The sequence below is a fragment of the Siphateles boraxobius genome, unplaced genomic scaffold, assembly GCF_051911475.1.
Source record: "Siphateles boraxobius isolate OS27281-9 unplaced genomic scaffold, OSU_SipBor_1 24, whole genome shotgun sequence".
Taxonomy (NCBI): domain Eukaryota; kingdom Metazoa; phylum Chordata; class Actinopteri; order Cypriniformes; family Leuciscidae; genus Siphateles; species Siphateles boraxobius.
The window spans coordinates 17655001-17674021 of record NW_027508855.1 but is presented as its reverse complement, the minus strand read 5'-3'; the positions used below and the strand labels follow the sequence as shown (position 1 = coordinate 17674021).

Genomic DNA, 19021 nt, shown 5'->3' with positions numbered 1-19021 from the left:
TTTATTTTACACACATAAATAAGTACATAGATATACACAGTATGTATGCATGTATATATATATATATATATAAAGAGAGAGGGAGAGAGAGCGAGACTAAAAAATAGTAGTAGTTAAATGAAAGTTGAAAAAGTATAAATGACTGTGTACCTGCGAGGTGTGAGCCGTGAGTCGAGGCTCCGTGTTTTCATGGTGATCGTGTCTGTAAACAGTACGTCTTTAGCGGGAGACGCCAGCGCTTCGCTGTGTGACAGAGACGGGTGGATCCTCTGCTGCTGCAGGCGTTTGAGCGTGGCGTAGCCCAGCGCGTCACGGGGGCTCGTGTACATGTAGCTGCAGTCCACCAGGCTCTTGATGGTGGCCACAGAGGGAGATTTCAGCGACTGAGCCCTGCGCGGCAGTGTGTGCGCCGACCCGGGAGGAACCAGCGAGGTAGAATTGGACTTGGACAACAGGATGTGGTTATGGTTGGACTGAGGACTGAGCGAATGTTGCATTTTCACAGTTTTAGCGCTGACCACCGTGTTGAGGCTGGCGCAGTCGGTATCCATGCCCACCGCAGAGGGCGTCTCTCGGGAAGGGGAGGAGCTCATGGAGCTGATGCCACTGGTTGTAGTGTCCGTGTTGAAGCTCTGACTGCGGCTCTTAAACGTGCCACCTCCCGGCAGCACCGAGGCACCGTCGCAGGTCAAACGCTCCCTGCTGTTCCGCTCACGCTTATGGTGACCTCTGCCCTCCGAATCTGAGCTCCCCTCGGTGGCGTACGGCTCTGCTAGTGCCTTTATGCCCACAAACGAGGTTTCAAGACTAACCGTCGGGCTGCGGGACATGCGACTGCCATTATAAAAGACCTCGCTCTGCCCCGAGTGGCCTGGAGAATAGTTCGAGGGTTCGGTCACGGTCCGGATGCGCCTCATGAGCTGGAGCTCCTCGGGAGATTTTCCTGCATTGGTTGTGCCTTTAGTGTCAGTGGGGCTTCGTCCCTTCTTACTGGGGAGAGACAGGGAGTTGAGAAAGCGGTTTCTGAGATGCGAGGGGGTGAGGATGGTGAAAGGGCTTCTGTCCTTTGAGGTTTTTGTGTGCATATTAAGGGAAGAGTCCTCGTACATATCCAAACCCTCGCTAACATCGTCCATGAAGTACAAACCTGAGAGCGACATGTGCAATATTACAATGGATATAAAACAACAGATTGCAATGACTATTTATGCATACAATTACAACAATCAGTGTTACTAAAAGGTGTTCACTAAAAAACTTTGATCAAATACTTAAACTTAAAGGGTTAGTTCTCCAAAAAATGCAAACGTCATTGATTACTCACCCTCATGCCGTTTCAAACCCGATCTTTTTGATGAAATCTGAGAGCTTTCTGTCCTTCCATTGACAGCTAAGCAACTACAACTTTGACGCTTCGAAAGTTCATAAAGAGATTGTAAAACTAATCCACATGAATTAAGCGGTTTAGTCCAAATTTTCTGAAGAGACACGATCGCTTTATATGATGAACAGATTGAATTTAGGCTTTTATTCACATATAAACATTCATCAACTCACACATCGGTTTTAGTAAACGGAAGCTCAAGCACATTCGCTAGACATGCGAGAACCAATGAGGTTTCATTCTCGTGTTACGAAGGACGTTTGATTCATCAAAATATCTTAATTTGTGTTCTGAAGATGAATGAAAGTCTTACAGGTTTGCAACGACATAGGGCGAGTAATTAATGGGAGAACTATCCCTTTAAGAAAACATTTTGATGTTGACTCACTGGGATGACTTTCGCTTTCGCTGTTGTGGCGTGAGCTGGTGGACTCGGAGTTGAGGCTAAGTGTGCTGGGCACAGAAGACAGTTCGCTGGGCAGTGGAGCATCCACTTCATCAGGGACGACGGGCCACTGCTGCCTGCGACTGTGCCGTACTGAGTCCCATCCCAAAGCCTTCAGCACATCACTGCCCTGCCGCGTCCGGCTGATCACGCCCAGCACATACACACACGTACTGCACACACAGAGCTGTTGGTTACTTACTGGACATATGCTAAAAGGTTATTAACTCTTTCCCCACCAGCTTTTTTTAAATTATTTTTTAAAGTTGCCAGTCAGCGCCAGCACCAGCATTTTTAATCATTTTCACAAATATTTCATGGCCCCAAGTATGTTTTTTGTATGAATATCTGAACATGCAATGTATCAAAAGAAAACAAAACCTAGAACCGTTTTTTAAAGAACACTTGAATGTGGGTAAATAAATAAAAAAAAGCAACATTTTGAACAAAAGGCTGAGAAATTCTAGTTTTTTTCTTTCTTTCAAATAGTAAAACGTGCATAAGCAATGCTTTTATCGCTTGTTTCTGCTCTGGAGATGCTCTAGTCTTTCAGAAGAAGTTTCATAGCGTCCCCCCCTACCGTGTAACAGTGAAAACACGGAAAGATGGAAAATTCTGTCGATGGCTGGGAAACGTTGTCTCATAAATTACAGAAATTTTCATCAATGGAGGGGAAAAAGTTTTTGCACTAAAGTATTTTACACTATTATTATTTCATTTAATATTTTATTGTCCAGAGCCAAACTGGAAACACTTTGGAAAAACAAAAAGCCAGTGAGAGTGTCAAGAAAAGAAGAGAATGGTTCAGGAATGTTCACATTAGTAAAATATGAAAATATGTTCTGCACTACCATTCACAAGTTTGGGGTCAGCAAGTTTTAAAATGTTTTTGAAAGAATTCTCTTCTGCTCACCAAGACTGCATTTATTTGATCAAAAACATATTGTGAAATATTATTACAATTTAAACTAACCGTTTTCTATTTTACTATATTTTAGATGCTATTTATTCCAGATGTAAGTCGAGTTTTCAGCATAGTTACACTAATGTCCCTTTTGCTCAATGTAATGCATCTATGACAGATAAAAGAAGCAATTTCTTTCAAATAAACCTTACTGACCCCAAACTGCATTTGTTTACAGTAGTTACATCAAACTTACAGGCCTACTTATTCGCCTGTCATGATATTAAAGAATTGGGTCTACAGGCCTGTTTAAACCAAGGACGATAACTATAACTAGATTAGCGTTCACACAATAGACTGTAAAAAAAAAAAGGTCCACACCATTGCACAATATGTTTATTTTAAGTGTATGCTGCAGTTGTTGTCTGCCTCTTTAAGTGCTTAAGCTCTTTAAAGTCAGATGGACTCTGATTGGCTGTCAATCTATTAATAGTTCAGCAGCTAGAAAAAAATCGTTGTGTAAGTGATCAACAATATTGTTTCTCTTTGCTGTTATAGTTGCTGTGTGGACTTCCCTATTCTCATAGAATTAGAACAATTATAATAACTATATCTTTATCGCTTATGTTATGTTATAGTTTTTGTCCTTGGTGTGAATGGGGCTTAACTTGCACAGAATTAATATATATTGGATATGACTATGTTACACATCGACCTCTTGAATAACCGGGTATATTCCTATATTAGGCAGTCTTACCCACGTATGGACAGAACCTCACAGTGCTGAGCCAGAGCAATAATATCTGGAATCACATTCTCCTCCAGTAGGAGGTTCAGACCCCAGTTTGAGCTGCCAATGTTGCCCTGGAACATTCAAATGTTAAACATTAAAACCATAAACACCACATACAATGAAACTAGAGACATTTAAGGACATCATTAGCTACTCAATACATACAGTAAGTCAAAACCATCACTGACCAGAGCCCATAGCGCCGCCTTCAGCAGTTTAACACCTTCCCACTTATCCAACACTGGAGATCGGACTGTGTAACTAAGATCCGGGATAACACCCTAACCAATACACACAAATAAATTAACAAGTACATACAAAGCTAAACAGTGACAGCAAATAGCGTCTGCATATATTCAGGTACCTGAGATTCCAGCAGCAAGCAGCCGGTTTTATCATGGACCAATTGCCCATACAAATGCACAGGGAGAAAGACATTTGGCCTCTGTAACCTACAACATAAGAGCGAGAGATATATATTGTCTGCATGTAAAAGGAAAGAGTATGCTTCATATTCATAACAGTATTATTTCAGCATTATTTATTTCCTATTATAGTATTTGTTACTATCTTGAATGAGCTTTAATGGTAACACTTCACAATAAGGTTCCCTCTGTTAATATTAGTTGATATGAACTAATAATGAAAGATACTTCTAAAGCATTTATTAATCATAGTTAATATTAATTTCAACATTTACTACATTATTAAAATCAAAAGATGTATCTGTTAATATTATTTAATGAACCTGTCCTGACCTAATATGAACTAACAATGAACAGTTTTTTAAAAGGATTATTAATGTTAGCATAGACAAATGCTGTGACAATGCATTGGTCTTTATTTGTTGATTAATTCATGCATTAACTAACGTTAACTAATGGGACCTTATTGTAAAGTTTTCCTGATTTTTTTTTTTTTTTTTAAGTTTTCATTTAACTTTAGTTTTAGTAATTTTGTTATGTGCTGTTGTCATTTTTATAATTTGTTTATATCTATCTAGCTTTATTACAACAATAACAGCCCTAATTCATACATAGCATCAGGAACTTGTTCAACTCAAAAAGTATGTCCAATGGTAATAGTAATTTGTTAGTATATTAAGCACCGATTTCTTGATTGAGATCTTTAAAAGATAAGCAGTGCCAAGACCTTTGGTTGCTCCGCCGGACGTAGTTGTCTCCGTCGACAGGTTTGCGATATGTTGTGAGAGCTTCATTCAACTGCTCTTCAATCATGTCTACATAATTCAGATTATCCTCCTGCAAAAACACACACGGCTTAACACATCTGCATTCAAGGGGAACAAACACACACAGGTGCGAAACAAAGGACTGAGAGAAAGCTATTGGTTTGCTGCTTTCACCTTCTGCCATTTATCGAGCTGTTTGTTGACGTAGCCTCTTTCGTTGAGGTAAGAGAAGCCCTTTGGGATGGACAGGAACCTACAGAGACATTTAACACATTTACCAAACCACTTACAAATGAGGAGTACAACAACTTATGACCTTATTTAATTTTACACAGATGACAAGATTCAGACATTGTCTGTATACATGACTGTTACTGTAAATAACTTGGCTAAACATCATTACATTAAAAATGGAATAACTGTATATTTGTTTATTAGTGAATGATGGAGAAAGCTCTCTTGATGGTAAATTTGTTTTTAAATAAAAACCTCATAGACTTTTACTAAAAACTATTTGCATTCTTTGTATAATGAACAATCAAAACATTAATAAAATGTAGATTATTGCAGCACCAATAAAACCTCTTTGCATACTACATCCAATTTTGATCTAAAAGGTAAGTTGCATTAACATGTGAAAGAATATGGAAATAAGGCAATTTATCTTTTTATCAAATATCTAAGTAACTCCAAGCAAAAGAGAAATTTTAAATTAAATTATGATTAACTTCAATAATCTATTGAAATGTGTTATGACTAAAATGATAATTTTATATATATAAAATTAATTATACTATACATATATGTATAGTTTATTCTGGAAATTCAACCCGAAAAAAATAAATAATAATTTGCATAGACTTAGTACTGCTTATTTTGGGCCCTAATTTTATAACGAAATACGTGAGACTTTAAGATAGCTAAAAGATGTTGGTGCATAGGGTGCGTAAAAAAGATTTCTTTTTAAAGGGATAGTTCACCCAAAAAGCAGAACAGTGAAAAAATATTTAGCCGAAGCTGTGGTCCTTGCAAGTCATGCAAGTCAAGCAAGTCATGCAAGTCAACGCTTCCGTCACTTTGAGAGCCAAAAAAAACCACATGCAAAACAAATGCAATACCGTGGCTCCTGACGATACATTGAGGTCTTATGAAGCGAAACGATCTGTGCAAGAAACTGAACATTATTTACAACATTATTATCTGTACAGCCAAAACTATCTTTGTTGCATTTATTTCCTTTGATCATTGTAAAGCTGCTTTGAAACAATCTGTATTGTAAAAAGCACTATAGAAATAAAGGTGACTTGACTTAATCCACAGCCTCGGCAAACGGTCCTGAGTGTGTTAATCTGGTGTGCAATCTTCCTGTCGCAACTCACACCTGAGCTAACGTTGTGTTTGTTGACAACAGAAAGGGAGGACACGTGTGTTTTATCTTACATCAAAATAGTGCTGACTTGCCACCCCCTATACTATAGGATGTTGCAACCTATACAAAAAATTAAGATTATGTTTGCTCGCACGATCTCAATCTGGAAGATTGACTTTTCACAGATTACCAACATTTGAGCTCTTGCAGATGCGTCATATGCTACAGGAATTGCTTCAGACTGCAGTGAATGTGCTCAGGACCGTTTGTAGAGGCAGTGGATTACAGTTAATAATGTTGTAAACAGCGTTCAGTGTCTTGCACAGACCGATCGTTTCACTTTATAAGACCTCAATGCATCGTCAGAAGCCACGGATATTCATTTTGTATTGCCTCTATGTGATTTTTTGACTCTCAAAATGATGGTAGCCATTGACTTGCATTATATGAATCACCAATGACCATGGTTTCAGCTAAAAATCTTCACTGTTCTACTCAAGAAAACAAGTCACCCTCAGGCAATCCAAGATGTACAGTAGGTGAGTAAATAAACAACACATTTTCATTTTTGGGTGAACTATCCCTCTAAGCAAAACATTTGTGTAGTAAGCATACAGTTACTAGAAACCAAGAGTGTTTTACCTCAACAGCAGCAAAAGGCCTTTCTCTCCCAGGTGAGACAGAGCAGGTTTCATGTGGATCAGCGCGTGCAGGTTGGCCTGGAGTGATCACAACATCAGAAATAAAGAGCATCAGAATTGCTGTAAGAAACACATTTTGTACAACTTTCTGAAGTTTTATGTTTGGTTTTGAAGTCCTTAAGAATACATATTTGATGTATAAGTACCAAAAACCATCTCAATATATGTTTACAGCTCCTTACTCTGCCAAGAACAGGTTGATTTAGGCCTGTCTACTTAATATCATTGAACCTCTCTTCTGAGTGACCCACCATTGGTGGTGACTGAAGGCGGTGACTGAGTAGTTCTGACATCACATTTATACGAAAGTCACATCAGCTCGTGAAAATGCACAGCTACTTGATGCAGGCTGTGTGCATTTGTCTGTGGATCGACTGTTTTGAAACTTATATGGTAATTTCATAGCCCCTAGACCTCTGTTATCATGAAAAAAGCCAGGAAATTACAGTTTTGACAATATGGGACCTTTAACTAATACAAACCAATCAGCGTCCTGGGTAACACTGTATAATGTCAAAATGCAGTGTTACATTATTTAATGCTTGGCCGATCATTACCGAATCGCAATAATTTCCTGTAACTGTGATGCTGATTACCTTGTCTTCACAAGCTTCGTCTAGGACGTCCAGCGCCTCAATGGAGACGGTTTTGTTGTGGTCATGCAGCTGTGTGACTAGCAACTCCATCCCCCAGTTACTGAAGAACTCAACATTAGCGCGCAGAAGCACACGCAGGTGTTTGGTGGCGTACAGACGGCAGTTCTGTAGCCGGACATACAGGGAGAATAACTCAATCAGATCAATCTGAATTCAAATATACAGTCAGGTTTTACAAGAATCGTATAGGATGGATATAACAGTTATCTGCCATTTATCAAATCTTAAACAAATCTTGTTTGTTTCATTATTTAACATTACTATTATATGATTTGAATCAATAAAACATCTTTACATTGTTGTTTTGATTGCTATTTATTTACCAGTTTCAAAGAAATATTATTGTTGAAATATAATGTTATTTGAGGTAATGCCATATAAAGATTTATGAATGCCCATGTGCTGGGAAAGAAACTGCAATACTTAAAATGATATTAATGTAGAACAGGATGCAATCATGAAAAAGTAAATTCATGAACTTAATGTTTGCAACTAAACACAAAGGTTAACTAGAGGGCACTCAGGGGTCAAGAGAAGGTTTTAAAGCCACAAGCGGACTTTCAGGAATTTTTTTGTGTTTTGTCCTTTTTGTTTTTTAAATGTCTATATAGATTTAGTTTTATTTAAGTTTAAGATTTAGTTATTTTAGTTCAAGTTAAATTAAACTTAAATTAGCTGAAATAGGTAATGGTAATGTTTTTTTTTCCAGTTAACGTTTACTTTATTCGAAAATGTTTTTTATGGTTTTAGAAAAGTATAATAACCCATCTCAGAACGCAGAAATGCCATGTGCGTGATCTTACGTCAGTGGCCGCCGTGAGGATCTTGGACAGAATGACTCGAGCGAGTCCGTCTCTGCTGTAGTCCAGCGTGGAGACCGTTAGTTTCAGCAGGTGATCCTGGTTTTTCATCGAGCACAAGTTCAACAGACTGTACAAAACAGATCAAAATCAAACATAGTCAATCTTTTTTTTGTTTTTTTGCATATATTTGCGGCAAATTTTCAGTAATTTGAGGTTTGTTGAAACACTACATTTTTGTAAGGTATGTTTTTTTTTTCTTCCTGAATATGGTACTATGGTAATACATACCACATTTAAATGTAGTGACATTATACCACCATAGCATTTTTTTTTTTTTTTTACATATTTTAATGTTCCATTTGTTACATCACTGTATATGGTATTGCCACAGTCCTTTCACTTTCTCATATAGCAAGAATAATAAAGGTTATTAGGACACTAACATATTCAATTGTGCGTGTTCTCACCATTGAAATACACCACATTTCTCCAGAATTTTGACACCGGTTGGCTGTGAAGACAGAGTACCCAGAAACAGGAAGTAGTGCTGACTGAGTGTGCTAAGAAGACCATTGCTATGAAGACTGCGTTCAGGTTTAAGCCCAGTAGAGGATGTGAGCCACTGGACGATATCCTTCACTAACTCCTCTAAATACATCTGACCATCCTACAAAAAAACAGAAGACAATAAACCAAGTTAACTGCTACTAGGTCTGCATGATTTTGGGGGGTGGGAACAAACTGTGATTTCATTTCTTTATAAAAAATTGCAATTGCGATTGAAAATGTGAACTGGTTTGCTGGGCTTGATTGTAGGGCTAAACAATCTGGTCAAAATGTTGTGATTATATATCAATACGGCTATATAATAATAATAATAATTCACATAATTACTATTGTTACTAAATAGGAAATGTACAAACTACTTAAAAAAAAAAACAATAAGAAAAAGTATTGTATTACTTCACTGTAAAATAACCAAACTGAGTATTTAAGCAAATAATAAAATAATAATTTATTTTATCATTACAACTGTAAAAATCACAAAACTTTTTTCTTACTTTATTTCGACAGCACACCGCAGGGAGCTTCTCTTTTGTTGTTGAGCACTTTACATTAAGTTTGGCAAAATGGTTAGCGAATGTTGCGTTCCCAAATGCACATTCCCAAATAAATAAGAGCAGAAGTAGAGTTGAGTTTGTGTTGAGCAGCATTTACTGTGAACCGAGATGCTCTGAGACACTGAAAACACCAGATCATGAGCTGCTTGTGTGATGAACACAGTGAGTTTGTGTTCATTCTGAAACAAGCTTTCTGATTTGATCTTTGCACTAAGCCATATTAATATTTTGGTTTTATTTCTATTAATGGTGCAGCCCTAACTGCTACTGTGCTTCTTATCCACAGTATTCCTGCGCACCATGAAGCTTTGCGCGAATTATGGGTGTAACTTCCGTTAAGCTGTAAACGATCAGCGAAAGGCTCGCTCTATGAACGCAATAGGTTAAAAAAGTGTCACAATGAGATGACATTAATCTACTCACATTTCAACCATCGAATATTAAAAGGAAATTTTAAAGTGTAAAAGCATCAACAAGGTACTTTCAACAGACCAAATAACCCTAAAAGCGCAAGTCTTTGGTTAAATAAAACAAATTATGTTACCTTAATAAAAAATGTTCATTAACTTCAGCATAACGTGATACAATTTCAAAGTAATTTCCATTCAAAGTAATTGCATTTACATGTGAAAACAAACCTGGAAAGAGACGTGAGGATTTTGAGGAGAATAACGAGAGATTCTTAATGCATTCCAGTGAATTATTAATGGAATATATCCTAAATTAAATTCGGGAGAAAGGACCACAAATGTGCAGTATATGTTGCCCTTTTTCATACTTTTACAGCGGATTGCAAAGGGAAACTGGAAAATAATCATGAGGAAAAGAAAGCAGCGACTTTGATGTTCATGTTACGTTAAAATACCAAGTATAACAGTATTCTCATGATGTCTGAAAATAAATCATGAAAGAAAATTGACAGCTCATCCAGTCAAAACTGACGGATCAGCTTTATTTGTAGGACAAACTTATGATTTGAAATTATTCATTTCAGCCTTTTTGAATGGAAGTTCCCCAAACTGGAAGTGCCACCCATAATTCAAAGAGCAGTAAGCTCGTCAGGAATAAGGTGGATAGAGTCATTTAACAAAGGTTCAGGGGTCTTCATTGTTTGCCTTCTCACCTCATCCGAATCCAAGAGGAACTGGTTGAACTGGCATCCTGCTACCGTCAGCTGTCTGGCTTTGGCGTGATCCAGCTCCAGAGCGGAGTACAGCTTACTGCTGGGCTTATAGAAATACAGCAAACGCCTTACAAACCTTTACACAAACACACACATACGTTAGGGATTTAGTTTCTGAGCAAGACAGTGGAGCACATGTCTGATGTCATGATGTGTAACTGACAGGTCACAACACACACTGGTCTTACCTGTGCATCTGCTCGTCCTTGTTGTTTCTGAGATTCACGTTTGGCCACTAGAAAAGAAAAAAAACAACACACAAAGTATGGTCTGTAAGATTTTGTCATGTTCATTCTCACCAAGGCTGCATTGATTTAATCAAAAATACAGTAAGAACAGCAATATTGTGAAATATTATTACAATTTAAAATAACTGTTTTCTGTTTGTATATATATTTTATTATGTAATTTATTACTGTGATGCAAAACTGAATTTTCAGCATCATTACTCCAGTCAGAAATCACTCGAATATGCTGATTTCTTAAAATATTATCATTGTTATCAGCTCCTCACGCGGTCAGATTCTCTTTTCCTTTTCCTAGTCTCGTCCGACCACGTTTTCTTTGCTTTTTCCATCGTCGAGTATCACGTCTGAAATGTGTCGCAAGTGTCTTTGTGCATCATATGTTGTTGTTAACGTGTGTGACGTCGTTGCCGTAAAGCATGTCGTGATTCTCGCGAGATTTGTCGGGGGTGCTCCTCTCAAACTTGCATTACTGGTTTTTCCAGCGGCGTCCCCCCAAGCTTTACTACCAGGATGATTCGCCCTACTATGAGTTTGTTTACCACCGAAATGACTCTGAAGCTGTTATACTAAAGGTACAATTCTTGCATAGTGTGCCTTTAAGGGTCACTGTATAGCACACAATCATTCTCATATATAGCACAATGTACAGCACACAATCATATTTGATGCAATTTATGAAAATGTACACAGCATGTGACTCTTTGATTGAACTGCTAAAAAGCTGAGACATTAAACATATAGTAACAACTTAGCATTTTACACTGTGAAAAAAATCACTTGTTTATCATAATGGTTTCACATACATCTTTCAAAATTAGAAGGCATAGTACTGTACATATACTGTACAGTATGGCCTTAGATTTTACCTTCAGTATAGTGATGATCAGAACCCAGTTCCAGTCCAGGTTCTGTTTGTGATTGAGGATCTGACTGTCCCTCAAGTTCATCATCAGCGCCTCTTCAGTGTCCTACACCACACAAACAACAAAAGTATCTTATTATATTAATCTGTATATATATATATATATATATATATATATATATATATATATATACACACATTGTGTGAATTTCATAAAACCATGTCAATGTCACTCCAACATCAAAAAAATAAATATAAATAAATAAATTTTGCATAAAGAAATTAAGCCTATCATAAGGATACATCTATATATATTTAATTATTTATATATATAGGCAGTTCAAAATCTGTTCTTTCTTTTGGAAAACAATAACTCCATTTATTATGCACTTTGATCTTTGAAACTTTATAGACCATGTTCATTCACAAACAGCTATATCACACACACTACATGAAAGGTAATATCTGAAATAACATAATAGGGGGACTTTGATGGTTTTAAACGTAGGCACCATTTTCTTTAAGCAAAATCTAATTTTTTATTACTTACTTTTGATTTTAGGATGAAATAATCCAGACATGTACTTGACAGGTTCAGCAGGCACAGCAATGATATAGTGTGTGTACCTTTATAATATAGATGTCCTTGTGCGGACGCTGGTGCTGATCTCTCTTGTGACTGGAGGGGGACGTCCTGTGCATGATGTGATCCAGGTAAAGACTGTAAGGTTTGGGGCCACGTCGTTTCTTTTCGTGGAATCGCTTCAGGTGGTTCACGGCTGCACTGGCACGCCTGAAGAAACAGGATTTAGAAGGAAAAACTTACTACTCTTTAGCGGAGAATGCTGTTGGACACATGCTTGTGGATTATTGTTTGAGTGTGTGTTTGCATGGTTGCACTCACAGCCGTTTCTCCTGAGTGATGTCAAAAGAAGCAGCCATGTTGATTAGCGTGGGCAGACAGTGCAGATGATGACTATGAGAGTGAGGAAGAATCGTATTGGCCTGGACGAGAGAAGAGTCAAGATGAAGATGAAAATAAAGCTTAAAAGGAAAATTAAACAGCAGCCCAATTGTGTGTGCAGACAGAGTGCAATATTTACACTCGTTAAGTGGAAAAAATGCAAGAAAATATCTTACATTTTTACAAACTGTAACATTATATACATTTCAAATCACAATGTAAAACAAATTGATCACTAAATAACAGTTCAGTGACTATGTTGCATCGTCCGACAACCTTCCCTTTTGTTTTTACATAATACATTTTAATTTATGATCAAAAATTGATCTAGAAAAGAAGCTTTAGGATCATTAAAATAATATTTGCATTGTTATTATCATGACATTTTGACACCCAAAATCTAATTTTCACAATGAGTCTAACTTTATTTCCTTTTTATATATATTTCTTTATATATATATATATATATATATTTTTTATATATAGCGTTTTATCTAAGTTTTATTTTTTTCCCTTTCACTGCCATACAATGTTATTTTAGTATTATATACTTGTATAGTATTATTTTACCTATTTTGAATAAGCTTTTCAATTTTTCATTTTAATTTTAATTTTGGAATACGTTCAGAAATTTTGTTATGTGCTGTTGTCATTTGTATTCATTAAAAAAAAATCTATTTTGCTTTAATTTATTCTTTAGTTCAGTTTTAGTAATAAAAAAAAATTCAATTTATATTTGTATTTCAGCTTTATTTCCATTACAAAAAACAAATGTTTTATTTTCTTTGTTTTAGGTAACAATAACAACACTGCTGCCATAGGGGAAATTAATACATTTAGTTCAATAGCGCCACCAAAATGTGAATAAAAAGAAACTTAAATTAAAATTAAAAAGATTTACAATATTACATACATTTTAAGTAAAGCTACATTTTTGTACAGTTTATAAAAACATAGTAAGTTGTCTAATATGAAATATGAAATAATACAAGTTCACAGCCCAGTAATAAATAATTATAGACTGTAAAAAGTTAATGTTGGGCCCTGTTGTAGTGTAGTACCATGTGCAGAAGTTCTCCGAGCAGTATAGTGGCTCTCACTGATATCTGATCATCACTGCTGGTCACGACCTCCACCAGACCCTGAGTAAACATTGTCAATAAAAACATCACAGATCTCTTACATTAAAGTTTAAGAAAACCAAGGATCCATCAAGTGATCTTGTGATTATATACCTCCAGTAGTCCACTGTTGATAAAGGCAGACAGCAGAAGGGCCAGGTAGTTGTCCATGAGGTCTGGTCTGGTGATGGAAACCAGAAGAGCATGACATTTAACCCAGAATATTCCCAGAATATCTGATGCGTTATGTCAGTTGGACGTGTCTCACCTGGATCGTGCTCTGTGAGGCAATATGACTTTGGCTTCTGCAGCTACAAACCCATCAGATAGTCTCCAGCTGTCCTGAAACCTGCTGGGGTCTGAATGGTACAAACATCAGGATGAAACGCACATCCCAAACAGAAAGAGCAACTAGCAAACATAAAAACCTTCACTGAGTTTACAGCAGTCCGTTAGGCATTTTTGTGTTTATGAGGGTGTTTCTTACCCACACTGTGCAAGGCTTCCTCAAAATCTCCTGTCACCATAGGAACAGGCAATCTGAAGATCTCGTACATGACTTCTAATAAGGCTTTCTGTAGACAAAAACATAAATGGACAGATCTGGCTTTAAAATGGATTCATTGCTGTGAATCAGTTCTTTCGAACTGACCTTTTCAGTGAATAAGTTGCAAATGCTTCAACACTTACTGTAGGTTTCAATTCATCACTCAAAATGGAATTTAATGCACTTTATAATGTTTCAGTTAAAATATATGTAATAAATTTTTCGGTTTATGCCCATGTACTCCCAAACGTTCATATTTGTTTTTGAAGGTCTTTCAAAGTATGCATTTATTTAATCAAAAATACAGTAAATAATAAAAATAGTAATATTGGGAAAAATTATTACAATTTAAACTAAGTCTTAAAATGTAATTTATTCCTGTGATGCAAAGCTGAAATTTTAGCATCATTTCTCCTCGTTGATCCTTCAGAAATCATTCTAATATGATAATTTGCAACTGAAAAAACATTTCTTATAGTCAATGTCGAAAACAGTTGTGCTGCTTAATATTTTTGTGGAAACTGTGATACACTTTGTCAGGATTCTTTGAAGAATAGCAAGATCGAAAGCAAAGCATTTATATGAAATAAAAATATTTTATATAATACTATAAATGTATTTACCGTCACTTTTGATCAATTTAATGCATCTTTGCTCAATAAAAGTATTTATTTCTTTAAAAAAAATCTTACTGATCCCAAACTTTTGAATGGTAGAATATATATTGAATAAAAATATTGGGGGAAAAGTATTAGTTATTTCATCCAGCATTTCTGGTAAGATGTTGATAGAGCTTACACATGTTAGCCTAAACAAGTGAAGAAAAGAAAAAAAATGCTCACCCTGACATCCATGTTTGGTATACAGAGCAGGCCTATCAAAGACTGGACCCCTGAGTTCCCTACTTTACACAGGTTTATAATACCTTCGGGAGAACAGCAGAAGAGAAAGATGAAGAGCAGAATCTGGGCGTTTGTCTTTTTTACTCATGGTGAAGTAGATTTCATACCTGACCAAGAACGAAACGCTGCCACGATGGCCATTTTACTGGCTAAAAAACGTGCTTCTCTGTCCTCCCTGTGGAGCACAATGATTCAATAAACTATTATTTTAGAAATGCACATGATCATAGTGCATTGCAGGTAAATAAGGTATTGCTAAACACACACAAAAACATAAAAATTAGGTCATACTGTAGTTTAGGGTCTAATTCTCACAAATAACTAACTATTAACTATGACTTTTGCCTCAAACTCCTACTGATTATTAATAGTTAGTAAGGTAGATGTTGAGTTTAGGTATTAGGTAGGATTAAAGGATGTAGGATATCTTCATGCAGAATAAGGCATTAATATGTGCATTATAAGTACTAATAAACAACTAGTTAATAACAAGTATTAGAGCCGAAACTAACTAAAAATTATACTATGGAACAATTATTATTTTTATGTATATATTTTAGACAAATATAGATATGGATTATCTTTAAATATTGTTTTGATATTGATGGTGTCTAATGAAATTAATTCAAGAAACTTTAACAATATAATCAATCATTTAAAATCTAATCAAATGAATAAAAAAACAGGGCTCACTTGATTTGTGCCTCCGCTGTGTCAGGGTTGTGTCTGTAGTGAAAGTCTGTGTAAGGTGCGAGGATTTGCTGAAAAAAAAAAAAAAAAAATACTGCTGTCAGACATTTTTACTTGATTTAATTTAATTTGAGCATGAGCATGAGCATGTATGCATACCTCCAGTTCAACATCAGGGCGTATGAACTGGCGCGTGTGCGGGTGATTGAGCAGGTGCAGTATGGTGGTGATCAGGGCCTCGTTGATGCGGCTCAGCTGACAGTCGATGACGTTCTTCAGGATGGTGCTCAGACCCCCCCGCTGGGCCACCACCTCTGGGTTCCTCAGTGCTGGATGACAACAGAGATGTATATTGTTGATATACACTGCCTGACCAAAAGAAAAAGTCACTCTCTTTGGATTTAAATAGGCAAATTCTTAAGAGTCTATGATTGGATCATTATTGCAGTGATTATTATGTTTCTAGCATATTATAAGTTTGGCAACAGTTCTTCTAACCATAATTGATGGAGCGTGTAGCTTTTCAACAACCATGTAGGAAGACACATCATGGCAATATTCCAGGAAGACAATGTCTAGATTCACCGGGCTCAAATTGTGAAAGAATGATTGTGAGGAGCATGAAGAATCATTTTCACACATGAATCGGCTCCTCTGAGTCCAGAGTTTAAATTCACTGAAAGTCTTTGGGATGTGCTGGAGGAGACTTTACACAGTGCTCGACTCGTACAAGATCTTGACCAAAAAATTATGCACCTCTTGATGGAAATAAATGTTATGATGTTATTTGTTTTTTTTATGTCCATGTTAACTTTGATTACTAACATGTAATTTAACCATTACAATGGAGTACAAAAAAACAAAAACTAGAATTCAGAAAAAGTCAAACAGAAAAAATGGAATTTGGGAAAAAATAAACTGATTTCATAGGGCTCCACCTTTATATCAGCCAATAATAGAATTGGAATTAAGGCTGTGTGTCCAGCAAAGCGTTTTTTCCCGAGGCTAGCGTATTTTTCCAAATTGTTTACCATGACGGTCATCATCGTCACTTTTTATCCAGCCGTTGAATCTCAGCGGGACAAATACCACACCGACCAACAGCCACATCCTGCTTGTTCAACGATAACAAACGACAACAACAAGCATCTCTCTTCATCCACAACTAGTGTAAGAGCAAGTGTGTTACATTGTGTCGACATTTTTATATAGAAATAAACTACTTGCGAAATCAGACACTAGTAACAGCTCCGTGGATATTCCATATCAGCGTTTATAAAAAAAAAACTGCGTCAAAGCGCTAGCAAGCCAAGCGTTTTGGTGGACACACAGGCCTAAGAACCCAAAGCAGTGCACAGCAATGCTGTGCACACAAAGGTCCTTATACAATGTTTTTCACCTATTCATTCACTAAAATAAGTATTAGTGCACCTCCCTCAACGTCCAGTAAGATTTGACAGTGTTGTATGTGCAACAGAATACTAATATTAGTGATCACTGAATTAACATACACCACTAATAACTCACCAAGTTCACAAATGATGGCGATGCAGGCTCGAACCATGCGATCTCTCTCCTGCAGCCCGTCGTTGCCCACAGCGATCAGAGAGTTCGTCACAGAGCTGGGAAACAGCTGTGCGTTCACTGTTATCATCTGAAAGGGAAAAACAACAGATTGAGATCAAGTTCACCCAGCACAAAACCATAAACAGGTTATACTGAGTTCAACAGTTAAGAGTTTAGAGGTGGTACCTTTCTGACCAGTCTGAGGGCTTGCGTTCTCTCCACCTCATTACTCTGCTGAATGTCAATACACCTGAACACAAATCAACAAGTTTAAAGATAAACATTCAAACCTCTCATCTGAGGCTTACTGAACAGGACACGGAAGCTGAGAGTCAAGTTCACCCACCCGAGCACTTTAAAGGTGCATTGTGTAATATTTCAGAGGATCTATATACAGAAATGCAATATAAGATCCATAACTATGTTTTCAGTGGTGTATAAAGACCTTGCATAATGAACCGTTATGTTTTTATTACCTTAGAATGATACATTTATATCTCCATAACCACGGGCGCCCCCTTCTATGGACGTCGACATATTGTGTCGTCATGTTTCTGCCGTAGCCGACAGCGAATAAACAGCGCTACAGAGCGCGTTTCCTCACTACCTTGAAAAATAAGTTTTCAGTGGCGTATAAAGACCTAACTTAATGAACCGTTATATATGTATTACCTTAGAATGAGCAGTTTCTATCTACATACACCGCGGGTTCCTTTAAAAAAATGCGCCGGCATGTTTCTACAGTGGCCCTAAACGGACAAACGCGTTTCGTTACTATGTTGCTCTTCGTCCAAGGAAGCAAGCTAAGTTCAGCGAATTAAAAACTGACACAATGATGAACAAGTAACAATAATATTCGCAATAACATATAGTTTTACTGAATAATTAAGTAAACATAATTTATTAATTTATCCTTGTAAAGAAACCTCACTGCTGAACTGGCTACTCTCTGCTGTCTCAGACGATGACATATTTTCCTGTCGACCAACGTAACTTTTGTTGGTTGCAATTCGTAACCTCGCCACTAGATGCCGCTCAAAATCACACACTGGACCTTTAAAGCTTACCAGTGGTAATATTTTCACAATTTAGTTTTACATTAAATAATTTCACAATTCTCAGACATAAGACAGTAGGTTATCTACATCATCTCTGTTTTTCGTTAAGGCACTGAGGCAGTTAAGCAGGTGTGCGAGCTCACCTGGAGATCAGGTAATCCACCTGGAGCTGAAGAACTTTCTGGAGGATGCTGCTGTCACAGATCAGATACCTCAGCGCTCTCAAACCTGCAGCCCGAACCTCCTTCACCTCATTCAGCAATGCCACACGCAGACTAAAACGATAAAGACAGAATGAGAAACACAAGAAGAGCGCACCAAATCATTCATCTGTGAGATTCCATGATGAATGCGGTCTATGTAGACCAGCTATTGGAACAGAATAAGAGAAAGTTCTACTGTTGAACTTACCAAATGATGATTTCCTCATGTGTAAATCCTAATTTCTCTTCACAGTGACTTACACTGTTCAGGAGCTGAGAGAGAACGAGAGAGATAGATTAGAGACAAAA

General features: G+C 36.9%; 1 protein-coding gene across 1 annotated transcript in view; it reads right to left on the bottom strand.

Annotated features, from left to right (window-relative positions):
• Positions 1 to 19021, bottom strand: part of rictora (RPTOR independent companion of MTOR, complex 2 a) — a 30345-nt gene that overhangs the window by 5826 nt on the left and 5498 nt on the right. Inside the window, exons 4-31 of the mRNA XM_077241742.1 lie at positions 18921 to 18985; positions 18653 to 18784; positions 17638 to 17701; positions 17413 to 17539; positions 16045 to 16214; positions 15889 to 15956; positions 15303 to 15370; positions 15136 to 15218; positions 14234 to 14321; positions 14015 to 14105; positions 13861 to 13927; positions 13687 to 13767; positions 12566 to 12666; positions 12289 to 12454; positions 11666 to 11767; positions 10740 to 10786; positions 10492 to 10627; positions 8715 to 8914; positions 8248 to 8374; positions 7385 to 7549; positions 6730 to 6806; positions 4893 to 4971; positions 4679 to 4788; positions 3891 to 3978; positions 3715 to 3807; positions 3491 to 3597; positions 1773 to 2002; positions 151 to 1147 (exon numbers count right to left, since the gene is read on the bottom strand). Of these exons, the coding sequence (XP_077097857.1) occupies positions 151 to 1147; positions 1773 to 2002; positions 3491 to 3597; positions 3715 to 3807; positions 3891 to 3978; positions 4679 to 4788; positions 4893 to 4971; positions 6730 to 6806; positions 7385 to 7549; positions 8248 to 8374; positions 8715 to 8914; positions 10492 to 10627; positions 10740 to 10786; positions 11666 to 11767; positions 12289 to 12454; positions 12566 to 12666; positions 13687 to 13767; positions 13861 to 13927; positions 14015 to 14105; positions 14234 to 14321; positions 15136 to 15218; positions 15303 to 15370; positions 15889 to 15956; positions 16045 to 16214; positions 17413 to 17539; positions 17638 to 17701; positions 18653 to 18784; positions 18921 to 18985 (3929 nt within the window). The remainder of the gene's footprint in view (positions 1 to 150; positions 1148 to 1772; positions 2003 to 3490; positions 3598 to 3714; positions 3808 to 3890; positions 3979 to 4678; positions 4789 to 4892; positions 4972 to 6729; positions 6807 to 7384; positions 7550 to 8247; positions 8375 to 8714; positions 8915 to 10491; positions 10628 to 10739; positions 10787 to 11665; positions 11768 to 12288; positions 12455 to 12565; positions 12667 to 13686; positions 13768 to 13860; positions 13928 to 14014; positions 14106 to 14233; positions 14322 to 15135; positions 15219 to 15302; positions 15371 to 15888; positions 15957 to 16044; positions 16215 to 17412; positions 17540 to 17637; positions 17702 to 18652; positions 18785 to 18920; positions 18986 to 19021) is intronic.